At 47.1% G+C, this 18,782-nt stretch overlaps 1 protein-coding gene and 1 long non-coding RNA gene across 2 annotated transcripts in view; one reads left to right on the top strand and one right to left on the bottom strand.

The window, feature by feature from the left end:
• Window positions 1–247: 247 nt before the first annotated feature.
• Window positions 248–18,782, bottom strand: part of ENPP6 (ectonucleotide pyrophosphatase/phosphodiesterase 6) — a 103,782-nt gene continuing 85,247 nt past the window's right edge. Inside the window, exons 7-8 of the mRNA XM_005606401.4 lie at window positions 5,171–5,294; window positions 248–602 (exon numbers count right to left, since the gene is read on the bottom strand). Coding sequence (XP_005606458.1) covers window positions 397–602; window positions 5,171–5,294 — 330 coding nt within the window. The 3' untranslated portion in view covers window positions 248–396. The remainder of the gene's footprint in view (window positions 603–5,170; window positions 5,295–18,782) is intronic.
• LOC138921063 (uncharacterized) lies at window positions 3,929–18,566 on the top strand. Its single transcript, XR_011433326.1, has 2 exons — window positions 3,929–4,142; window positions 18,375–18,566. It is a non-coding gene; the product is annotated as an uncharacterized lncRNA (long non-coding RNA).

Below are 18,782 nucleotides of genomic sequence, written 5' to 3'. Positions count from 1 at the left end.
ACAGCACAGACAAGGGCCTGCTTTGTGCAAGACAGGACAGAGAGGGCCCCAGGGCTGCTGTGCAACAGCCACTCAAAGTCTGTTTGCTGCAGGGGCAGGCCCCTACTCAGACGGTTCATCTGAGTAACGACGTGAAAAGAAAGAGGAAAATGACATACAGTCAAACAAATGAGAAGCTAGGATTTTCCTTACCTCCAGAAAAAACACATTTTGAGTTTTGATTTTTTTTTTTTTTAAGAAATAAGACTTTTATGTATAGAATCATCCAAGGATAATATATTTACAATTTGTATGGTCTTGATTGTGTTAATGAAGCTATTATTCAAACAGAAAATGGAAACCAGCCCACCATGGAGGCACACATGGCTGAGTGTTCTGGGACAACAACAGGAGCAGCTATGCAAACAGGAACAGGAGGATCAAGGCCACTGCACAGCTGCCTGGCAGGACAGACGGAGCCGAGCTGGCCTGGTCCTTCAGCATACACACCACCCTGGACCAGGACCCGTTGTTGGGCAGGGGGGCGATGCCTGTCACGTGGCACATGACATTGTAGACATCCACGGATCTGATCGGAGCAGCTCTGAAGTTGGATTTGAAATCTGAAAGACAAAGACAAGCCAACAAGCTGTCACAGTCACTCCCCTGGGAGAGACGGCTGAGTTCCCATACGGACGAATTATTCTCAGGCTCTAGGCAGCCTTGCGATTGGAAAATCAGCTCTGTCAGCGGGGTGTGGCCAATTGGTTGTGAACGTGGAAGAGTATCTGGAGGGCTACAGGTTTTGAAGGGGAAGTAGCTTTCTGTGGCTTATGGAGATAAATTTCTTTGAAAGCAAACAGACTCTCTTTGTGCATAACTGTGCCCCGTTTGTGACACCAGAGCTTTCCTGGAGGGGCAGAAGGGCCACCTGAAGCTGCTCATTTCTGCAGGGCACTGCAGAGAGCAAGTGTGGTCAGTTTGACTGTCTTGCTGGGCTCCCCCAAACCCTGTTAAACAGTATGCTTATCTTCCAGAACACCTCTCTAACAGGGACTGGTTAGCCAGGGTACCTCACAACTCAAGACTGTTTCTCCATTTTCCTGCTACATTGAAGGCCCAGGACTTGATGGAATGTGAAACTGCATGGTTTCTTTGCTGCTGGCTAATTTGGCAGTTAAGAGCAATGGTTTCCCAAATACATTTGGAAGATCGATTGAACATTCCTTGGGAGCCTTTCACTGGCAGATAAAATAACTTAGCTGTGCGGAAAATACGTGAACTGGTATTGGAGTTAGAGAGCCGAGTGAAGGCTCTGAGATGTCTAATGGAGAAGAGTATTGTTCTTCTCCTCGAGGCTGCACCAGACTCCAGCGGTCACACAGGATGTAAAGGGTGGGCTGGCCACTCACAGCCCAGGAAGTAAGGGCGCTGAGGGAGGGATTTCAATCCAGATGCGCCTTCTCCTCTATGGAGACAAAGAAGATGCTGAATGCAAAGCGCTTGTCCATTTCAAGAGTTAATGTAAGAGTTTAGTAACATACATAACCAGCTTTACTTTCAGGCCCCAAAGCAGAGCTTCCAACACGATATTCAAAGCTGCCTTCAGGTGTAATTGAGGAAGGAGCCATTATCCATCAATAAAGGCCTGAGCACGTGCTGTTAGTCCATCTAAGACTCTCAAAGGAAATGGGTGGTTTGGGGGCTGTAAAGCCAAGTTTTCTCTCTCAGAAAATAATCTTTATAATTGCTTTGTTAAAATGATCACACATACTTTATCTAAAAAGCAAACAAACACCACCAGCAACATAGTCCAGAAGTGCCAACGCCAAATTCTGCTCTTGTATTAACCCTAAAATTACAAATACGAGATGAAGTTATATACAGAAAACTCCTCCACTTGGGGAGTGTGCTAGATCTGGGGCAACTCCCCAAGGGATGGGTTTTGCTCCCGTTGGAGAATTAAAGTTGAATTCAGTCTAAGAGGCTCATGGGCTGCAGCCACTGACTAGCTGGGTAACCTCAGGAAACGGGCATGGAGACGGTACCTAAGTCAGAGTTCCAGGCACACTCAATAAATGGTAGCTGTTATCGTTAAAAATACGTAGGATAAATGCCCAGCAAGGGAAAACTATGGATTACAAATATTCACCCTATAAATTAGATGTAGGGTTTACTCTACTTTTGGGGCAGGGAGGATAAGGGTCAGCATCACCTTAAGGTAAAAACTAGCTTAAAAAAATCCAGGACCTCCCTGGAGAGAAGGCAGGGTCTGCCCCAGAATGCTAGCCTTTCTTTATATCAAGGCAAATTTTACAACTAGATGAGGATGCTGGTTATACTGCCCTGGAGAGTCAGCTGCAGCCTGAGAAGTCAATGGAAAGGTTGCCCCAGTGGTATGGAGGCAACGTCTCTCCCTCCTTGTGATGTGCCATGGACCTGGATGTGAGAATCATCCTGGCCCATCACATGGTGGCCATGTCGTTGTCACGTGTGTGGAAGGGAGGGAGGATGAGTGGGCTGGCAGACAATAGTAAATCCAAGATATCTTTCCCCAGCCTTTCAAATATCTATTCTTTAACACTTGGCAGGAAAAATCGAAATGAAGCTCTACTGATAAAAATGTTAGAGAAGATGATCTTTTTACGTTCAAAGTACAAAATCCAATCCTGTGCACGTAAACAGGAAGGAGAATCGGGTTTTCTTTCACATTCCATCTGGTTGATGGCTTCCTATTCTGCAGGGCTGGGACTCTGGGCCCAAAGCAGAGATGACCCAGGCTGGAATGAGAGCTCCTAGAAAATTCCTGAATAGCAAAACAATACCTGATCCAATTTGGGAGGACCCAGCCAAGCTCTGCCAGCTTCTGATGGCATTTTGAACCTGGATTGGGAATCCAAGTTATTCCCTTGGGTTTACATCTTCTGGATATTAAAACCATTTCTCCTAAAGAGAGAAGGGTCTGCAGGCCCCCGCGGAGCCTGGCCACCTTGGGCTGCTTTCCGAGTGAGGCTTGCTAGCTCACAGGCAGCTCACTGAATTGCATTCCTGCTGTCTTATCTTGAATGTGGAGTTCTCCAGGGCATGATTAGGTTGTTCAAATTAGAAACTGGGATTAACCAAAGAGAGGTTATCTTCCAGAATTATTTCCCTTTCTCTTAGCTGGACCAGACCTACTGACTTCTCAAGCTGTATCTGAACGGCCGCAACGATGGCCAGCTTCCTCCCGAAGCGAGCAGTACATACAATTAATCAGGCAGGATGCACCTTTATCTCAAAGTGCAGCTAGATAGCTATTAAAGGCCTCGCTCTTAAATTTTCTTCTGAGTAAACAGTCAGCGTGTAAAGCTGTTCAATCTTTCATGAGAGTTGGAGCCAGAAACGTGATGGCTTTTGGGAGACTCCTGAGGCTGTATCTGCCTGGAAACATTTTTGCAATTAGCCCAGGCCATTTTCATCAGGGGTCGTCTTTCTGTCTATAAAAGACTCAGGCTTTTAGTTTTAAAGGAGCATGCAATGGATGCCTTTGTTAATGGACAAAATCTCCTCACAGAATTTCACTCTAAGCTAATGCAGCTTTGCGTACTTTGTTTAAAAATGTTGGTTTGAGGATAGATTTGCTTCTGCTTGAAAATATGCCTGAGACTCTTGCCCATGAACTTTACTCCTTCAGCTGACAACTGTTTTGCATTCACGGTCTTATTGCTCTCTTCTGGGGAAGGAGGAGGCGATGCTTTTGAATGAAAGCCCTGCCGTCTAAGGTTCTCTAAGGCCTATAAAGGCCACGGCCCTGGAGAGTCTCCAGCCTAATCTAGCAGTTGACCCCAGCAAAGACCTCAGGGCTCCATCCCTAGCTCATTTCCTTTTTGAGCCCTGCAGATCTAACCCAGGGCTTGGCTAACAGGGAGCACCTGATAACTATTAGTGGTTGGTGGCAACATGTTCTGGCATCCTCTGACCTGTCTTAGGCCAATGCTGTGCACTCAGTTATTGCTCTGTAAGTGTCTGCTGCTACCGGTTCTGATGCGTACTTCAGGACTTGGAAACTCAGATCCCATGCGGACAAGGATTTGGACCCATGCGTTCCCTAAGCTCAGGCTCCTGGAGGCACCCACGGAAGGTGCAGAAACTGACACCTCGTAGTTCTCAGCAGCTATTTTGTGGTAAGTAGAGTGACTGAGAGCAGATGGAATGAGGTGAGTTGACATATATCTTTGTCTTGTCACATCGAGGAGAACAGCAGGGCTTCTAGGTGTGATCTCTAACCTATCATTTGAACAGAAAGTGTGGACTTTATGGGCTGAAACATTTTGATCAGCATCCAGAAAACAGCATTCGGAATATGGCTATCAGGGTAAACTTAGTATATTTAATAAGGAGAGTGGACAGTAGTAAGAAAGAAGTGTAGTTCATGAGCCAGTCCACTGACAGTTGCTGGCTGTTGAATGCTTTCACCCTATTTTTTTTTTTTTTTTTGAAAGAATGGGATGTTTAGGTAGTAGTATGATCTTCAGAGGGTTTGATGAAGTTTTCCAAAATGTGAATTTACGGTGCTCTACAAATTACAGAAAATGACCAATAGACCTTCTCCCTCCATTCTTGCTTCCAGCCCCAGGAATTTAGCTAGTCGAGGAGGTCACAGTAAATTTGCTTTCAGCCAAGACTTCCCTAGTCGTTCTGGCTCATTCTCAAAGTCAGTCTCAAGGTCATTTCCTAGCCTGCCCTTGAGCACATCCTAGCTTCTGGTTGGGCACTAACCCGAACGACCCCCACAGGGGCTCCACTGTGGAAGAGTCAGACCCCGTGAAGCCATCACGTCAACTTTGAGACTCACAGCTGTCAGCAACCTGGTGTCTGATAAGCTTTCCTGGACCTCAGATAGCTGTGAAATAGCATTTTGATGAATTAAGTAAAAAAATGAATCACAAACATGTGGAATGCATTTTCTTCACTGCACTCAAGATTTAAAATTTATAAGCAAAAGTATTTGGCCACATTTGCCAAATCCAAGAAGCATTTGAAAGCAAGCCAGCAGAAGATGTGTCATGGAGACCAGCTGGGTTCGCTCAGCTTTGCTCATAAAGAGGGTCCATAAAGAAATCACTCTAACATCTGCCAGCGCTGTTAGCCCCTACTGGAGATACTTCCTTGGGAACGAATGACTAAGAGAATTTGGTCATTTCTTGCCTACCAGGTCCAAAGGCCAGGAAGACACCCCTCATGTCCATGAGTTCGTTGTCATATCCGTGCCATCCATGCTGCCAGCCTTCCCTCTTGCCAGTGCTGTTCATCCAAAATGGAAGCATCTCTCGATTCTGAAAGCAAGCAAGGCAATTACATTCCATTGTGTCCTTACAATCGTGATGAGTGAGCATCTGATCCAAACTGCCACCCAACTTGGGGATTTCCTTCTCAGCACTCTTGACTGGGGTTGTCCAACCTCAGCTGGATCACTTCCTACTCCAGGTAGCTCAGACCTTTGGAGGCAGCCCATAAAGTTGCCAAAGAGCTCTAGTTATGAAGGTATTTTCTTACACTGGGCTGAATGTAATCAGTTTTAGAGGCACTAAATATAGCATGTTAGAGACAGATGGATGTCGAGGTGTATCTGCGGTATAATAAAAATATATTTGGCCTTTGTCTTGGGTTCCTGGCCCAGAGCTCCTGAGACCCTTAGAATTTCCTGAGTGATAGGAGTGGTTTTTGTGATTCGTACCTGAGTTTATGCTAATGAGACAACTCATAGGGGTGGGGGGCTTAGATAGCTTCAGGATGGGGGCTGATCACCAGAGGAACCAACCATATGATGAGAAGGTTAGCTTTCAGCCCCGTTCTCTGATCCCTAAGACTGAGTTCAATCAGGTGGCCAATGATTTAATCACCCATGCCTACAGAACGCAACCCCAGATGAAAACCCTGGGACAACAGTGTTCAGGGAGTTCTGGATGAATGGACATGCTGGTGTGCTGGGAGAGTGGTGTGCCCAAAGAGAGCACGGATGCTCTGCCCTGATACCCCTCACTCTCTATACCTTTTCCTGTGCATGCATCTCTTCCAGTTGGCTGTTCCTGAGTTGTATCCTTTATAATAAAACTGTAATCGTAATAGCTCCTTTCTGAGTTCTGTGATTCATTCCAGTGAATTATTGGAACTGAAGGGGGGTTGTGAGAACACTCAAATTTGTAGCCAAAATGGACACGAGTGTGGGTGGCCTGGGGACCCAGGACTTGTGGCTGGTGTCTGAGGAGGGGGCAGTCTTGTGGGATTGAGCTCCTTAACGTGTGAGAGCTCCCTAACTCCTGATAGTTAGTGTCAGAAGTGAAGTGAATTATAGGGCACCCAGTTGCTGTCGGAGAATTCTTGTTGGAAAACACAGCATCTAATCTAATGACTTCCATCTTCTAGCAAAGCCATTGAAGCCTACAGGTGGTCCACTCACTACCATGCCAGTGCCCTTTCCACCACCCGTACAGCCCCATCCTTCCTCTCTTCTAGCTCCACCCTAGAGTGACTCAATAAATTAGTCCCCTCCTCTCCATGTAGCCAAACATTTGAAGATGGCACTCATGTTCCTCTTATCTAGGCCTTGAATATCTTCATTTCCTTCAACCATTCCTCATTCAGAATGGCTTCCAGAACCATCAGTCCTGTCACCCTTCTTTCCTTCAGAACTGAGTTTTCTTAGACTGCAGAAGCTTGCTTGTGAGACAAAAGGCTTAAAGAAGGTTTTGTGAATCCTGAAGAGGCTGTAGCCAGTTGCCCCTTCATTGTAGATCAACCACTCATTCCTAATAGTCCAATCATCTTCTTGCTGAGTGGGGTTTAATATTACAGATATTTCAAATGCAGGAGGTCATGATAAATGAGTGAAATCAAAACAACTAAAATACCAGCAATTTACAGGTTGGCTCACAAGACCTGTAAGAGTATCATGTATTTCATGTGCCACATGGTTCACCAAGAGCCTACCCTGACATCCACTTAATGCTTGCCACATCCCAGTGTGGACGATATTATTCTCCCCACTTTGTAGCTGAAGGAACTAGGGCACAGAGAGGTTAAGTGACACTCTTAAAGTCACACAGCTGTAGAGAGGCAGGGCTGGGATTGGAACCCAGGTCATGTGTCTCCTGGCCCTTGTTCATCTTCCACTACCCCACAACAAGAGGTCACTGCAGTGCTCCTGCAGGAACTGGACAGTGAGGTGTCCGCCTGTCCCTTGGCTCTCCGCTCATTGACTGTGGTCAGTTACAGACTACAGAGAAGAGATTTCGGGATTGCATTGGCCTGGAGTTAAATTCCAGGTCACCACTCTCTGACTCTGTGATCCTAGGCGAGTTATATAACTTCTCTGAGCTTCGATTTCCAGGCTGGATGATGATAATCCCTGTCTTGCAGAGTTTTTGGAGGAACAACAGGACTGTGTGCTAAGTGCCCGCCACACGATACCTGTTCAAGGAAGGGCTGTGGGATGGTCACCAGATGCCTGGCCATGGGGCGAGGCTCTCTGAGCACATGCAGCGGTGGTGTGAGCCTTCGAGGGGTGAGGGGTGAACTCGTCGTTGCTTATGTAGCTGTCGTATCGCATTGCACACCCATCCAGCCTCGCCCCATAAATTGCTCCCCGGCCTTATGCTCCCCACATCGCAGGGTGCCTGCGTTTCCTTCATCCCTTGTTCCTCCTTCTCCCGCTTTAGCTTGTATTTTTCTACGGGAATGTTTGCATGAACAGATTGCATTTCGAGCTTGTTGTGCTGGTTTTTGTTCTTTGTCTGTCTGTGGTGACGATCACAACACATCCCAGCTTAGCTTCGTCGGCTAATTGAGCGTGTTGCTTCCCCTCTCATGGTCAACACGGCCGTGATTCCTGAAGCACCAGGTAGAACATTTTGTTACTAACGACTTCGCTAATTCCGAACCCCACGGAACACACATGTACCCCGTGACAAAGGGACAGGTGAAGGGGAGACGAAGACTGATTACCTAATTAAAAATTCTACTCTGAATTCCACAAACACACACGCATCTGGGAACATCTCAGCCCGGAAGGCAATCAGAGATCTGTCTGATCGTTGGGAAATCCACTCGTTTCATTAAAGTGACAAGTTGCTCCAGAGAAACAACTGTTTGTACCGATTTTAAGAAGTAATAACAAACTGGCTGGTTCTGGGGAGCTAACCGTTTGGTCTAAGGGATTGAGTGGATCGCGTTACATCCACCGCCGTAACTTCAGAAGGGCGCGTGGACAGTTCCTCCTTTGCCTTCCTGTGTCTGCGTTCTGTACCCAAGTTATATTCCCGAGCGCATACACAGGAGGCCATGCTGAGGAGGCGGGGGCCACAGACCTCTCAGCCTCCGGAGCAGGAATCCCCTGGCTGCTGATCGTCAAGCTACTCCTTAAGGAGCATGACCCCATCCTGACTCTACCAGGCCCAGGGACTGCCACATAGTGCCACCTAGTGACATCCTGGGGAGGTGCCCAGATCCTCCAGATTTTGATTTTGCCAAAGGTGAGAGAGAGGGTAGAGGAGTGTGTGTGCGTGCGTGTGTGTGTGTGTGTGCGTGTGCATGTGTGTGTGTGTGTGTGTGTGTGTGTGTATGAGTAAAGGAGGAAGGGCAGCGCTAAGTTTGGGTCACTAAGAAAGCCAGCACATTGTAGGGCAGGCAGCCAATTCCCAGGGGTTGCAGAAAACACCTGGTCCTTCAGCAGCATGTAGCAGAAGGGCCGGATGAGGGCCCTGCTGGAACGGGCTGGTTCCCCACTAATAAACAGGTGAGGGAGGGGACCCACTCGGAGAAGGCAGTGAAGGAGTAGGGTGTCCTTGGTGAGAGGAGCCCCAGGCGAGGGTGGGGCCCTCCCTGCCAGCACAGGGAGAAGGCAATAATGTAAAAGGCTATTTATTCAATTCAACAAACATGCACTGAGCTCTGAACCGGCCAGGCATTCTGCTAGGCTTTTGGGTGGGGGTACAGCTGGGGAGCACAGTCTGTTCTTAACAGAGGTCATCTTTAGTGAGGAAAGAAGAGGAGTTACAGCTTCTGTGTATTGATCCCTGAGCAAGCAGGACCAGGAGCGGTTGCCCTGAGCCTGAGGTGAGGTGGGGGGGAGCACTGGGGTGGCCTTTGACCTGAGAGGAAGCAGGAGGAGCCATATGGTGAGAATCACTGTCAGTGGACGGGGCTGTGTGTGTGTGTGTGTGTGTGAGTGTGTGTGTGTGTGGATGTGGATGGATGTGTGTTGCAGTGGGGAACCACTATGAGGGGGTCGCACAGGAGTCTCTAACAAAGAAGGTGGGCAGGTACCGAGGTCCCCCAGCAACAGGACCCTTGGGAGCTCTGATGGAGGGGAAGGTGTGACACAGAGAAGGCCCCGAGAGGCAAGGGGGGGCTTGTGTAACTTCACATGGGAAGAGCATCAGAATAAAGCTGCCCTCAGAGTGAGGCCATCGGAAGGAGTGAGGAGGTGAGAGGAATTGAGAATTCTCTACTCTCAGCGCCTACCTGAGGGAGTGCCAATCAAACAAGGTGACCAGCTGTCCCAGTTTGCCCGGGATGGAGGAAGTCCCAGGGATACAAGACTTCTGGTTTTGAAACCAAACAGCCCTATGCAAACTGGGACAAGTGGGTCTCTCCAGTTGAGTACTCTCTTGGAAGTTTAAATAAAATCCTTACCGAGTATAATTTGTTCAGCACATTCCAGAGCCTTCCGGGAGCCCTCCATGTATCGTGGGTGGATAGAAGTGCCAGGACCCTCCTGATGAGCCACTACACTCGTTAATCGTTTCTAACGGGAAGGAACCAGCAAAAGCTTCATGCAAGGAAACACTGTGAGCAATGGCTGAGTTATTGTGTTTATAGACTTGTGTTCTATTTCGGCGCCTGCACTATATTTTGATGCCTGCTCCCCACTACAAGCTCACCATGAAAATGCCTACCGTAGGCTTGCTTGAATATGGACAGCCAGGGGAATATTTATGACATGAAAGTTACAGTTTCTAGACTAGGTGTTTTTCTCAGTCATCCTTTCTGTTAAAAAAAGAAGTCACATTTCACCGTTTATCCCCAAATCAGAAAAACAGTTAAGGAAGTTTAAGACTTGCCTGGGTGCATCTTTTTGGGTTTTTTTTTTTGAGGAGGATTAGCTCTGAGCTAATATCTGCTGCCAATCCTCCTCTTTTTGCTGAGGAAGACTGGCCCTGAGCTAACATCCGTGCCTATCTTCCTCTACTTTATATGCGGGACACCTGCCACAGCATGGCTTGACAAGCGGTGCAATGTCTGCACCCAGGATCCAAACCGGCGAACCCCAGGCCACCGAAGTAGAGTGTGCAAACTTAACCACTGCACTGCCAGGCCTGCCCCTGGATGCCTTATTTTGAATTCTCCATTTAAGGATTCCTTCCTGGTGGTGAGCCTTCAGGACTAGGGGGTACAGTCATAAATGGGGCGGGGGCAGGCCTATGGCCGAGTGGTTAAGTGCGCACACTGCTTTGGTGGCCCAAGGTTTTGCTGGTTCGGATCCTGAGCACAGACCTAGCACCACTCATCAAGCCATATTGAGGCATCATCCCACATAGCACAACTAGAAGGATCTGCAAGTAGAATATATGACTATGTACAGGAGCGCTTTGGGGAGAAGAAAAAGAAAAAGATTGGCAACACATGTTAGCTTAGGTGCTAATCTCCAAAAAAAAATTTTTTTAGGTGAAATGGGGGTAGGACTGGGGTTGAGGGTAAAGGTGGAAGGAGGAATGGAAGGAGAGGAAGAAGCAGGAAGGGCCTGAACAGTCTGTGTTCATTATTTTCTGCGTGCACATGGCCAAGGTACTTGCTTTGGCAACCTCTTGGGGCATTTACTTGTTTTTTGTTGTTGCAATTTTGGAATACATTAGCACATATATTTCTCACCGGTTCCTTCCGATTTCCCCTCAGCGTAGATCAGGAAATGGTTGCTAAGCCACAGAGAAGGGTCCTCCTGAGGAGGCAGGAGGGCCACCGGGTGCTGGGACAACATCTGGACTCCAGCTCTTGCCCTGCACCCCGGAATGACTCCTCGTGGGGTGGCCGAGGGCGTGAAAGTCCGTCCTTTGTGGATTCCTTCCCTGAGCAGAGGAGCTGCTGGGCTTTGTCTGGTTCCTCCTGCCCTGTCTGGGTGACTTCCTCTCCAGTCTTCCCCCCTGGAGGCCTCGGTGGGCACCCCCACCTTGCAACTTGAGCACTCACTGTCTACACTGCTGGATCCCAAGCCTGGCTGTGCAAAGAGGGCCCTGAGCTTATCCTCGGCCCCAGTTTGGGGGATTTGCATTCAGTAGGTCAGGGTGAGGTGGGGCATCCATCTGTTTAATAGTCTCCCCTCAAATAATCAGGATGCATAGTCAGCCCTGGACCGGGCGTCTATCCTGTGCTGTGCTAAATGACTGTTCATCCTTTCTGAGGACACTTCGTGTTTATCTTGGATGGCCAGCCTGAGGTCAGAGTCCGTGTCTTAGGCCCCTTTGTGTGGCCTCATCACAGCAGCACGGGACCTGCCTCCCAGAGAGAACACAGGGCCTCCGGGGCGCAGAATCAGTCACAGAACGGCTCACACAAGGCTGCTTTCCAGAGAGGACCCGGCGTGGCCCTCCTGGCTGTTTCCAGCCGGCATCCAGTCTCACCGGCCAGTGCCCTTGGCATTCTCCTTGTTCAACATTATGACCATCACCCCTCCTTGCAACCACTAAGCGTATAATTCATCCAGGGCAGTGAGGTCAGGGACCTAAGTTTTCCCATCCTTCCTTGAGGAGGCATCTTACAAGCCCGCTAGGGCGCCAGGAACACAACTGAAATCTGGCCAGATGAAAATAAGTAAAATGTGAACACCTATCGAAGCTGTGTGAGGGGCCTAATAAAGATTAAATCTACTTTATTCTCCTAGGACACGGTTATAAGAGGAAGCTCCCACACCACCGAAGATACAATAAACTTCTGACATCATTTCAGGTTGAAAAAGGCACCCAAAAATGTCCAAGTCAGGAGTGACTTCGATTAAAACTCTTGTGGAAGTGAGGACTGTTTGGCTGGCTCTGGTGGTTTTTCTGCTGGAGTTAAGGTCGAGGGACGGTTTCTATTACAAACCACTGTTTCTCAGATTTTGTGGCATTGCTATTCTAACCTGTCCCCCCCCGAGTGGCTTCCCATTGGCAAGACTCCTCGGAGCCCGTGGCAGTGTGGTTGTGAACCTTAAGACGTGGGTGGGCCACACACAACTGCAAGGAGACGTCCCCCTGCCAGTTGCCCTTTCTCCATTTTAGAAGGCTGCCTCTTTCTAAAGCAGAGTTGAATTGCTCAGTCCTCAGACCCTGTTCCTACCCTGGAAAGCCGGTTGCTACACACAGCTTCATGTGTGAATGGGAAAATGGCGACAGCGAAGTCAGCAGGGATCAAGAGAAGCAGAATTCCTTGGAGTAGAGTGAAGTGTTGGAGAGCGCTGAGTGGATGGGGTTTCTTTTTCCTTTTTTCCAGGCTCGTGTTTATTGAAGCTTGCCAAGGGTGAGGAGGGTACCCATGTGCTCTCAGACAGCTCACACGGATGACCCTAATGGCCACCAGAAAGCCAGCAGCTTCTGGCACTCGACACCCGGCTTCCTGAAGCTGAGTTAGTGGGGCCTGGACAATCCCACTCCAGCTGCCACTAAAACTTAGAAGCCACGTTTTGCAGGTGCTCTTGATTTCCCCAAATATTTTGGGTCCAGGCCTAGCTGCCACTTGACCACAGGCCTCAGAATTGAACCTGGCGTTTTATACCCTTTGCCAGTTTTCAAAATAACTCTTTCTTCTGGAGGCAAATATCGGCCTCCCCTAGAAGCTTGGGCCTGAATTTGCGGTGTTTCTCTCCACTCAGACAAGAGTCCAGTGGATCAGAAGATGAACAATGAAGCACCCTGTTTCAAATCTTTCACCAGGTCTGGCCACATCTGGCCATCTTCTTGAGCATGGTGGCATGCGGTGGGCACTGTTCACGAGAGGACACAGGAACTAGCCCTTAAAGCTGAGTGGGGACTGGGAAGAGCTGATGTGTCCAGCCTGTGGCCTCCATCTGTGGACTCACTCAAGCTAGGAGAATTGCCATCAGTGGTTTCAACACCTCTTCTCTGTTGAACTCTCTTCTAGTGCTACTAATAATTAGCCAAAGTTAAAGGCCTGACTTAGCTTCCTCTCTGTTTACTTGGTTACCGGTTTACAGACCTACAAAGTGAACAAACTGTCAATACATAACCACGAACCGACTGTCTGGATATTAATTAATTCACATTCCCCAAGCATGCACTGGGCCTCTGCCATGTACTAGATTCCATGGAGGAAAACGAAGATCAAGATGCCACAGACCTGCCCTCAAGGAGCTTCCATCCAGGGAGGAAGGGGACAAAAGCAAACAAACAAATATGGCACCCAGGAGAGTGATTCAGGGTTCTAGAGAATTCCAAGATGGAGGAAGTTAGGGAAGAGTTGGGTGTCTCCTGGAAGAGATGGTTTTGAGTTGGGCTTAAAGGACAGATGGGAGTCAGGAAGGAGAGGCCATTCTGGGGATTCGACTGACTATTTATTGGACTGATTGATGTTACTGGAACCCACTGAGTACAGGTGTGGGGGCGGGAGAGCATGGAGCACCTTGGGACCCTAACCATTAATTCCCAACCCTTCAGTCTTGCACTGGAAAACTCATTTTCCCAAACATAAAAATTTTGGTTCAAGTATGTGCAAATTGCCCATGTTGGTGGTAGGGAAGGAGAGGGCTGGAGGTTAGGAAGAGAAGAAGGCAGCAGAACAAGTGTAGAGGTTTTTGCATTGTGACGTGAGCAAGAAAAAAATAAACGACGACGTTAGAACTTTCCTGAAGGAGCTGACCTATCTCTAGATTCGGCTGAGAACCAGAAGGGTGAGTCCGTAATTCCAGAACATGAAATTAGAAATACGTTGAACATTTTGATGGAAGATTTTGAGGATCTTTGGAAAACGATGGAATGAGTGTTTAATGGCTGTATTGGGCTTCCAATCCTGGCTTTGTCACTCCTAGCTTTGTAACCTTAGGCAAGACCCTTACAACTCGGAGTCTTGGTTAACTCAGTAAAACTGAGACAACAGTGTCCACGGTGCAGAGACGGTAACGAGGAGACATCTAATTCAAGATAGCTATTATTGCTGTGGTTGTTGTTGACCCAAATTTTAAAAAGAAATTTTTCTTGATATATTTATTATCTGCAAAATGTAAAATAACTTGATGCACACGTCAATGAAACATTTTGGGGATGGTGGTGGGGGAAGGCTCCTTCTAAAGTTTCTAATCATCCATGATAAATGAAGCTGACTTTCACAGTACTCATTATTACTAAGTAAGGGTTTATGAAATAATGTTATTGGTAGTCTCGATAGTTAGTGCGTCAATAAGAAATAGCAGAATTTGGGGGGAACTGCTCACAGTCTCAGTTCCTCAACTCTGTTTTTCTTATGAGTCATGAATTAAACTATCCTGAGGATTATGGATGATGATGCTCCCTCATTCAAATTCCCTGTGGTTTTCCATTGCACTTAAGATAAAATACCAAGTCTTTCCCACGGTCTGGCCTGATCCGTCCCCTGCTTACGTGGGCAGCCTCATCCACGAGACGTTTCCTCTCCTCACGCCCTACACTCGGCCACGCGGCCCATTCTTTCAGTCCCTCCAATTCTCCAAGCTCTTTGCTGCCTCAGATTCTTCAAGCATCCCACAACTTCGGGCTGGAAAGCAAAGCCCGCTCTCTGCCGGAACGATGACTGCTCATCCTTCGGGTCTCAGCCTCGAGGTCGCTTCCTCAGAGAGAACTTCTGCGCCCTCTTCTAAACTGGGTTCCATCGCCTCCTAGACAGTATCGTTCATAGTACTCTTTTTCCACGATATCACCTAGTGTGATTTGTAATTGCACATTTGTTTGTTTGTATGGCATGCGTGTTTATTTAATATTCGGCTCCTTCCCTGGGCTCTAGGCTCCGTGAGGGCAGGAGCTCCCAGCGGCTCCTTGCTCTAATTGGAATTAGGACTTTGATCGTTACATGGAAGAGGCATTCATCAAATGTTTGTTGAATTTGTAGGTGAGTGATTTTTTCGGTGTGCGGATTTCTCAGTGGAGGATGGAAGAGGGTACCTGAGTTTGGTGGAAACCGTGCCCAGTATTTCCCCACTTTGCGTTTTGCTGTGTTCTTGCTGACTATCCCATATGCCATTGGCATCTCTCATATGCCAACTTAGCACCACCGGACCTGCCTCCCGGGGGCCCTGGACCACTCTAGATGTTGTAACAACCCAGTCTACCCCAGCCCCTTTCCAGGCATACCCTGGGGGAGGGATGGGTGTAGAGCACAGGTGAGTGAAACTCCCTGGGCTGGGAGAGTGGGCCACCTTGTGCATGGCTCGAATGTTCCAGTGAAGAGTATGAACCTTATCCTCTGGCAAGGACAAGGAAAGAGAAGGTCTCCAGAGGACAGTGGCCAGATCTTAGGGAGACAGAGGAGGCAGGGCATCAGTTAGGAAGCCCTATTTCTATCCTTGAGGAAAGGAGCTTGGCAGGTGTGACAGGCTGGGGCTTAACCTAAGCAGGTGGCCAGTTTTTTGCCTCTTCTTGTTTAGTCCTCTGGGAATATGAACACCTTCAGATTTCTGCCCTTGCAGGAGGGGAGGCCAGAGAAAGGACTGGCAGCATTTGGAAATCCAGTCTGTATATTAAAGAGCATAGGAGCGGAAGCATACTCCGGGCAGCCACTGGGTGGGGAGTTGGCTTTTATATGGCAACGTCAGCAGTCACACTACCTAACTGTGCAATCCCAGGTGACAAATGAAATCTGTTTGCCTGTCTTTATCTTTTTTCAGTGACAGCTCTTTAAGTGACCACACACAAAAATGAACTCAGTTAGGTCTTCCCGTTAGAGCAGCTGTCTTAGAGTCTGCAAAATTTACATTGGTGGCAATAAGTTGGTGTTTATGTGGGAATGGGCATTTTTGCCAAGAAAACCAAATCTTATACATTTTGGGGATGACAGCTGTAGGGAGAAAGGAAGGGGAGATGGGATTCTATTTTATTAGCCCCAACCAGCATCACTTTGTCCTGACTCAGCTGTTTTCCTAGTCATGTCTAAACCAGGAAAAAAACCTGATTCCTCTGCTCTCCAAATCCAGACCCAGAGAGACTGCTCTCAGGGCTGAGGATTCCGGCCTGCTGCAGATGCGAAATGCAGGCCGGCCCAGAACACCGTCACATGCGCTGTGCATTGGTGTGCAGGTTACAGAGCAGACACAAAGGCCTTTCACCGCGTGGGGAAAGATTTCACAAATAGGAATGCGGGAGATTAATAGCCCTGGCACAGAGCAGGAGCAAGGATATGGAACAGAGTTTCCAATTCTCTGTAGTCTAGTAAGTATAATAAACAACAGAAAGATGGAAGAGAAAAAAGTCCAAGACAACGAGGAAAGAATGGACGCGTATTTTTAGGATTTTTCAGAAGACAAAGAGATAAAACTCCAATGTTATATGAAAGTAGAATTGGAAATTATAATTTTTACATGTGAGTCTTAAAAATAAAAATCCATACATTCAAGGATAGGAGTAAAATGATTAACATATTCAGTCTAGGAAACTAAGGTACGAAAAGGAGTGACTAAAAGATATCTAAAATTCTCTCAAGACTCAGGGACAACCATGATTTTGTTGAGAAAGATTTGTGTTTGTACATTACTGACACGTAAGTTACATTAATTGATTGTACTTTTCCTCTTTGAGTTGGCTGCCAGGAGGCTCAGAACCACATTTGTGTTGCATTTTATGTTGTGGTATGTTATTTTCAGGGCTAACAATATCCACAATGTAGGGTCATTCAAAGATTAGAATAGTAACCACGAGGTGCTTAATTCAAGATCGCTATTATTATTGTCGTAATTGACCAGAATTTTAAGAAGGGATTTTTCTTGACAGATTTATTTCTGCAAAAGGTAAAACAACTTTATGTTCATGTCATTGAAACTCTGAGGGAGAAGTCCTAAAGTTTCTAATGAGCCAGGCGTGATAAACAAAGATCCGTTTTATAGTACCCATTATTACTAATTAAAGCTGTGTGAGATAACAGTGATGTTCTCCGTGTTCAGTGAGTCAACACTACTCTTTCACATCTTTTTTACATCCTATTTATCTTCCTTCTCATTTCTTTCTTTTCCAGAAAAGACTTTCTGCTTTAAGTATTTTAATAATTGCGTTAAATCTCTTTTTTGAAATAATTATATATATTTTAATGCTGCTCAACTTATTGCCAATAGTTAGGCATTTTTCTTTTCAGTGCTTGTGGCTTCTCCCCACTTCTTAAGCCACACAGTGAAATATTGGGTAGCCCTTGCTAACTGCTTGACTGTTAGTTCTGATATACACAAACAAATGTATGTATTTGTGTGATCCAGACAAAAGTAATATTATATAATACAATATAAAATCATGTGTTGCTTAACGATGGCAACGTATTCTAAGAAATGTGTGATTAAGTGATTTCATCGTTGTGTGAACATCACAGAGTGTACTTATGCAAACCTAGATTGCATAGCCTCCTACACACTTTGGCTCTATGGTACTAATCTTGTGGGACCACCATCGTTGACAGAAAGGTCATTATGCAGCACATAACCGTAATATAATATATAATGTGCAATTATCATATGGCTTCACTCTCAGAAGACACTGCAATTTGCCAGTTTCCTGCAGGGGGGCAGGTACTTGGACCCTGAGCAGAGTGGGGAGAATGTTGGGAGGTAGCGAGAGGGTGTGATGGAAGCAGCCAGGGGCAGGAGGAGGCATCCTCGGAGTCGTCACTGGGCTTTCGGAGTGGGCCATCACTGTCAGGAGGGTGGAGATGGTGCTCTTCATCCTTGCTCTCCTCTCACTCCTCTTTTTGCTGATGCAGGTTCAGGAAACTTGTCTGCCTAATTCCAAGCCTCTGTCTCACTTTCGCCTTGTGATTGTGGCCCCCTGGACTGCATTTCAGCACAGTTCCAGAGCTTTGGACCTAAGGGGACCCAAGGCGGGGATTTTCTAGCCACACTAATGAGCTGATTGATGAGACCTAAGGGGAAGTTTGCTGGTGGGTTCTGGGCAGAAGCAGATTTACAGTGCAGTTAAAGAAGCCTCTGGGTTTCTCACTTACGTAGTTTTGTTCCAAGTCCCTGTACCTAATTTTATATTCATAATTGTGCATTATTTTCTTAGAGAGAGACCTCCTCCCCCAAATTTTATAACTCTCAGAGTCCCACCAAACCTGTATCTGCCTCTGATTCTAGGATATATATTTTGCTCCCTAATAAAAGTAGGAAATATACAAGAAGCCACACCCCTTCTTTCCTGCTTCAGGATGATCTGAAGGGGATGTAATGCCTGGAGCTGCAGCAGCCATCTCGTGACTCCAAAGGGAAAGCCAAAAGAACTGCAGAAGAGCTGACTCAGGGCCTTGATATCATCGAGTTGCTGGATGAGCCAAATATGGAACTGCCTGTCTCCAGACTTCTAGTTATGTGAGATAATAAATCTTTATTATTTAAGGCACGTTTATTCAAGTGGTCTGTGACTTGTAACCAAGAGCATCCTAACTGATACCCCAGGTCCCCCATCACTGTGTTTTAGTCACTCACTAGAAAAACCTGCATCTTCTTGCAGGATGTGCTCCTGCTGAGATACTGTGTGCACCTTCCAGAAAGAACTTTCTCCGACAGCACATACGGCTAGAGCAGCTTCACCAGTGCCTGTCCCACCCTCCCGGAG

The sequence above is a fragment of the Equus caballus genome, chromosome 27, assembly GCF_041296265.1.
Source record: "Equus caballus isolate H_3958 breed thoroughbred chromosome 27, TB-T2T, whole genome shotgun sequence".
NCBI lineage: Eukaryota > Metazoa > Chordata > Mammalia > Perissodactyla > Equidae > Equus > Equus caballus.
This window is presented reverse-complemented; position numbering and strand designations above follow the sequence as displayed.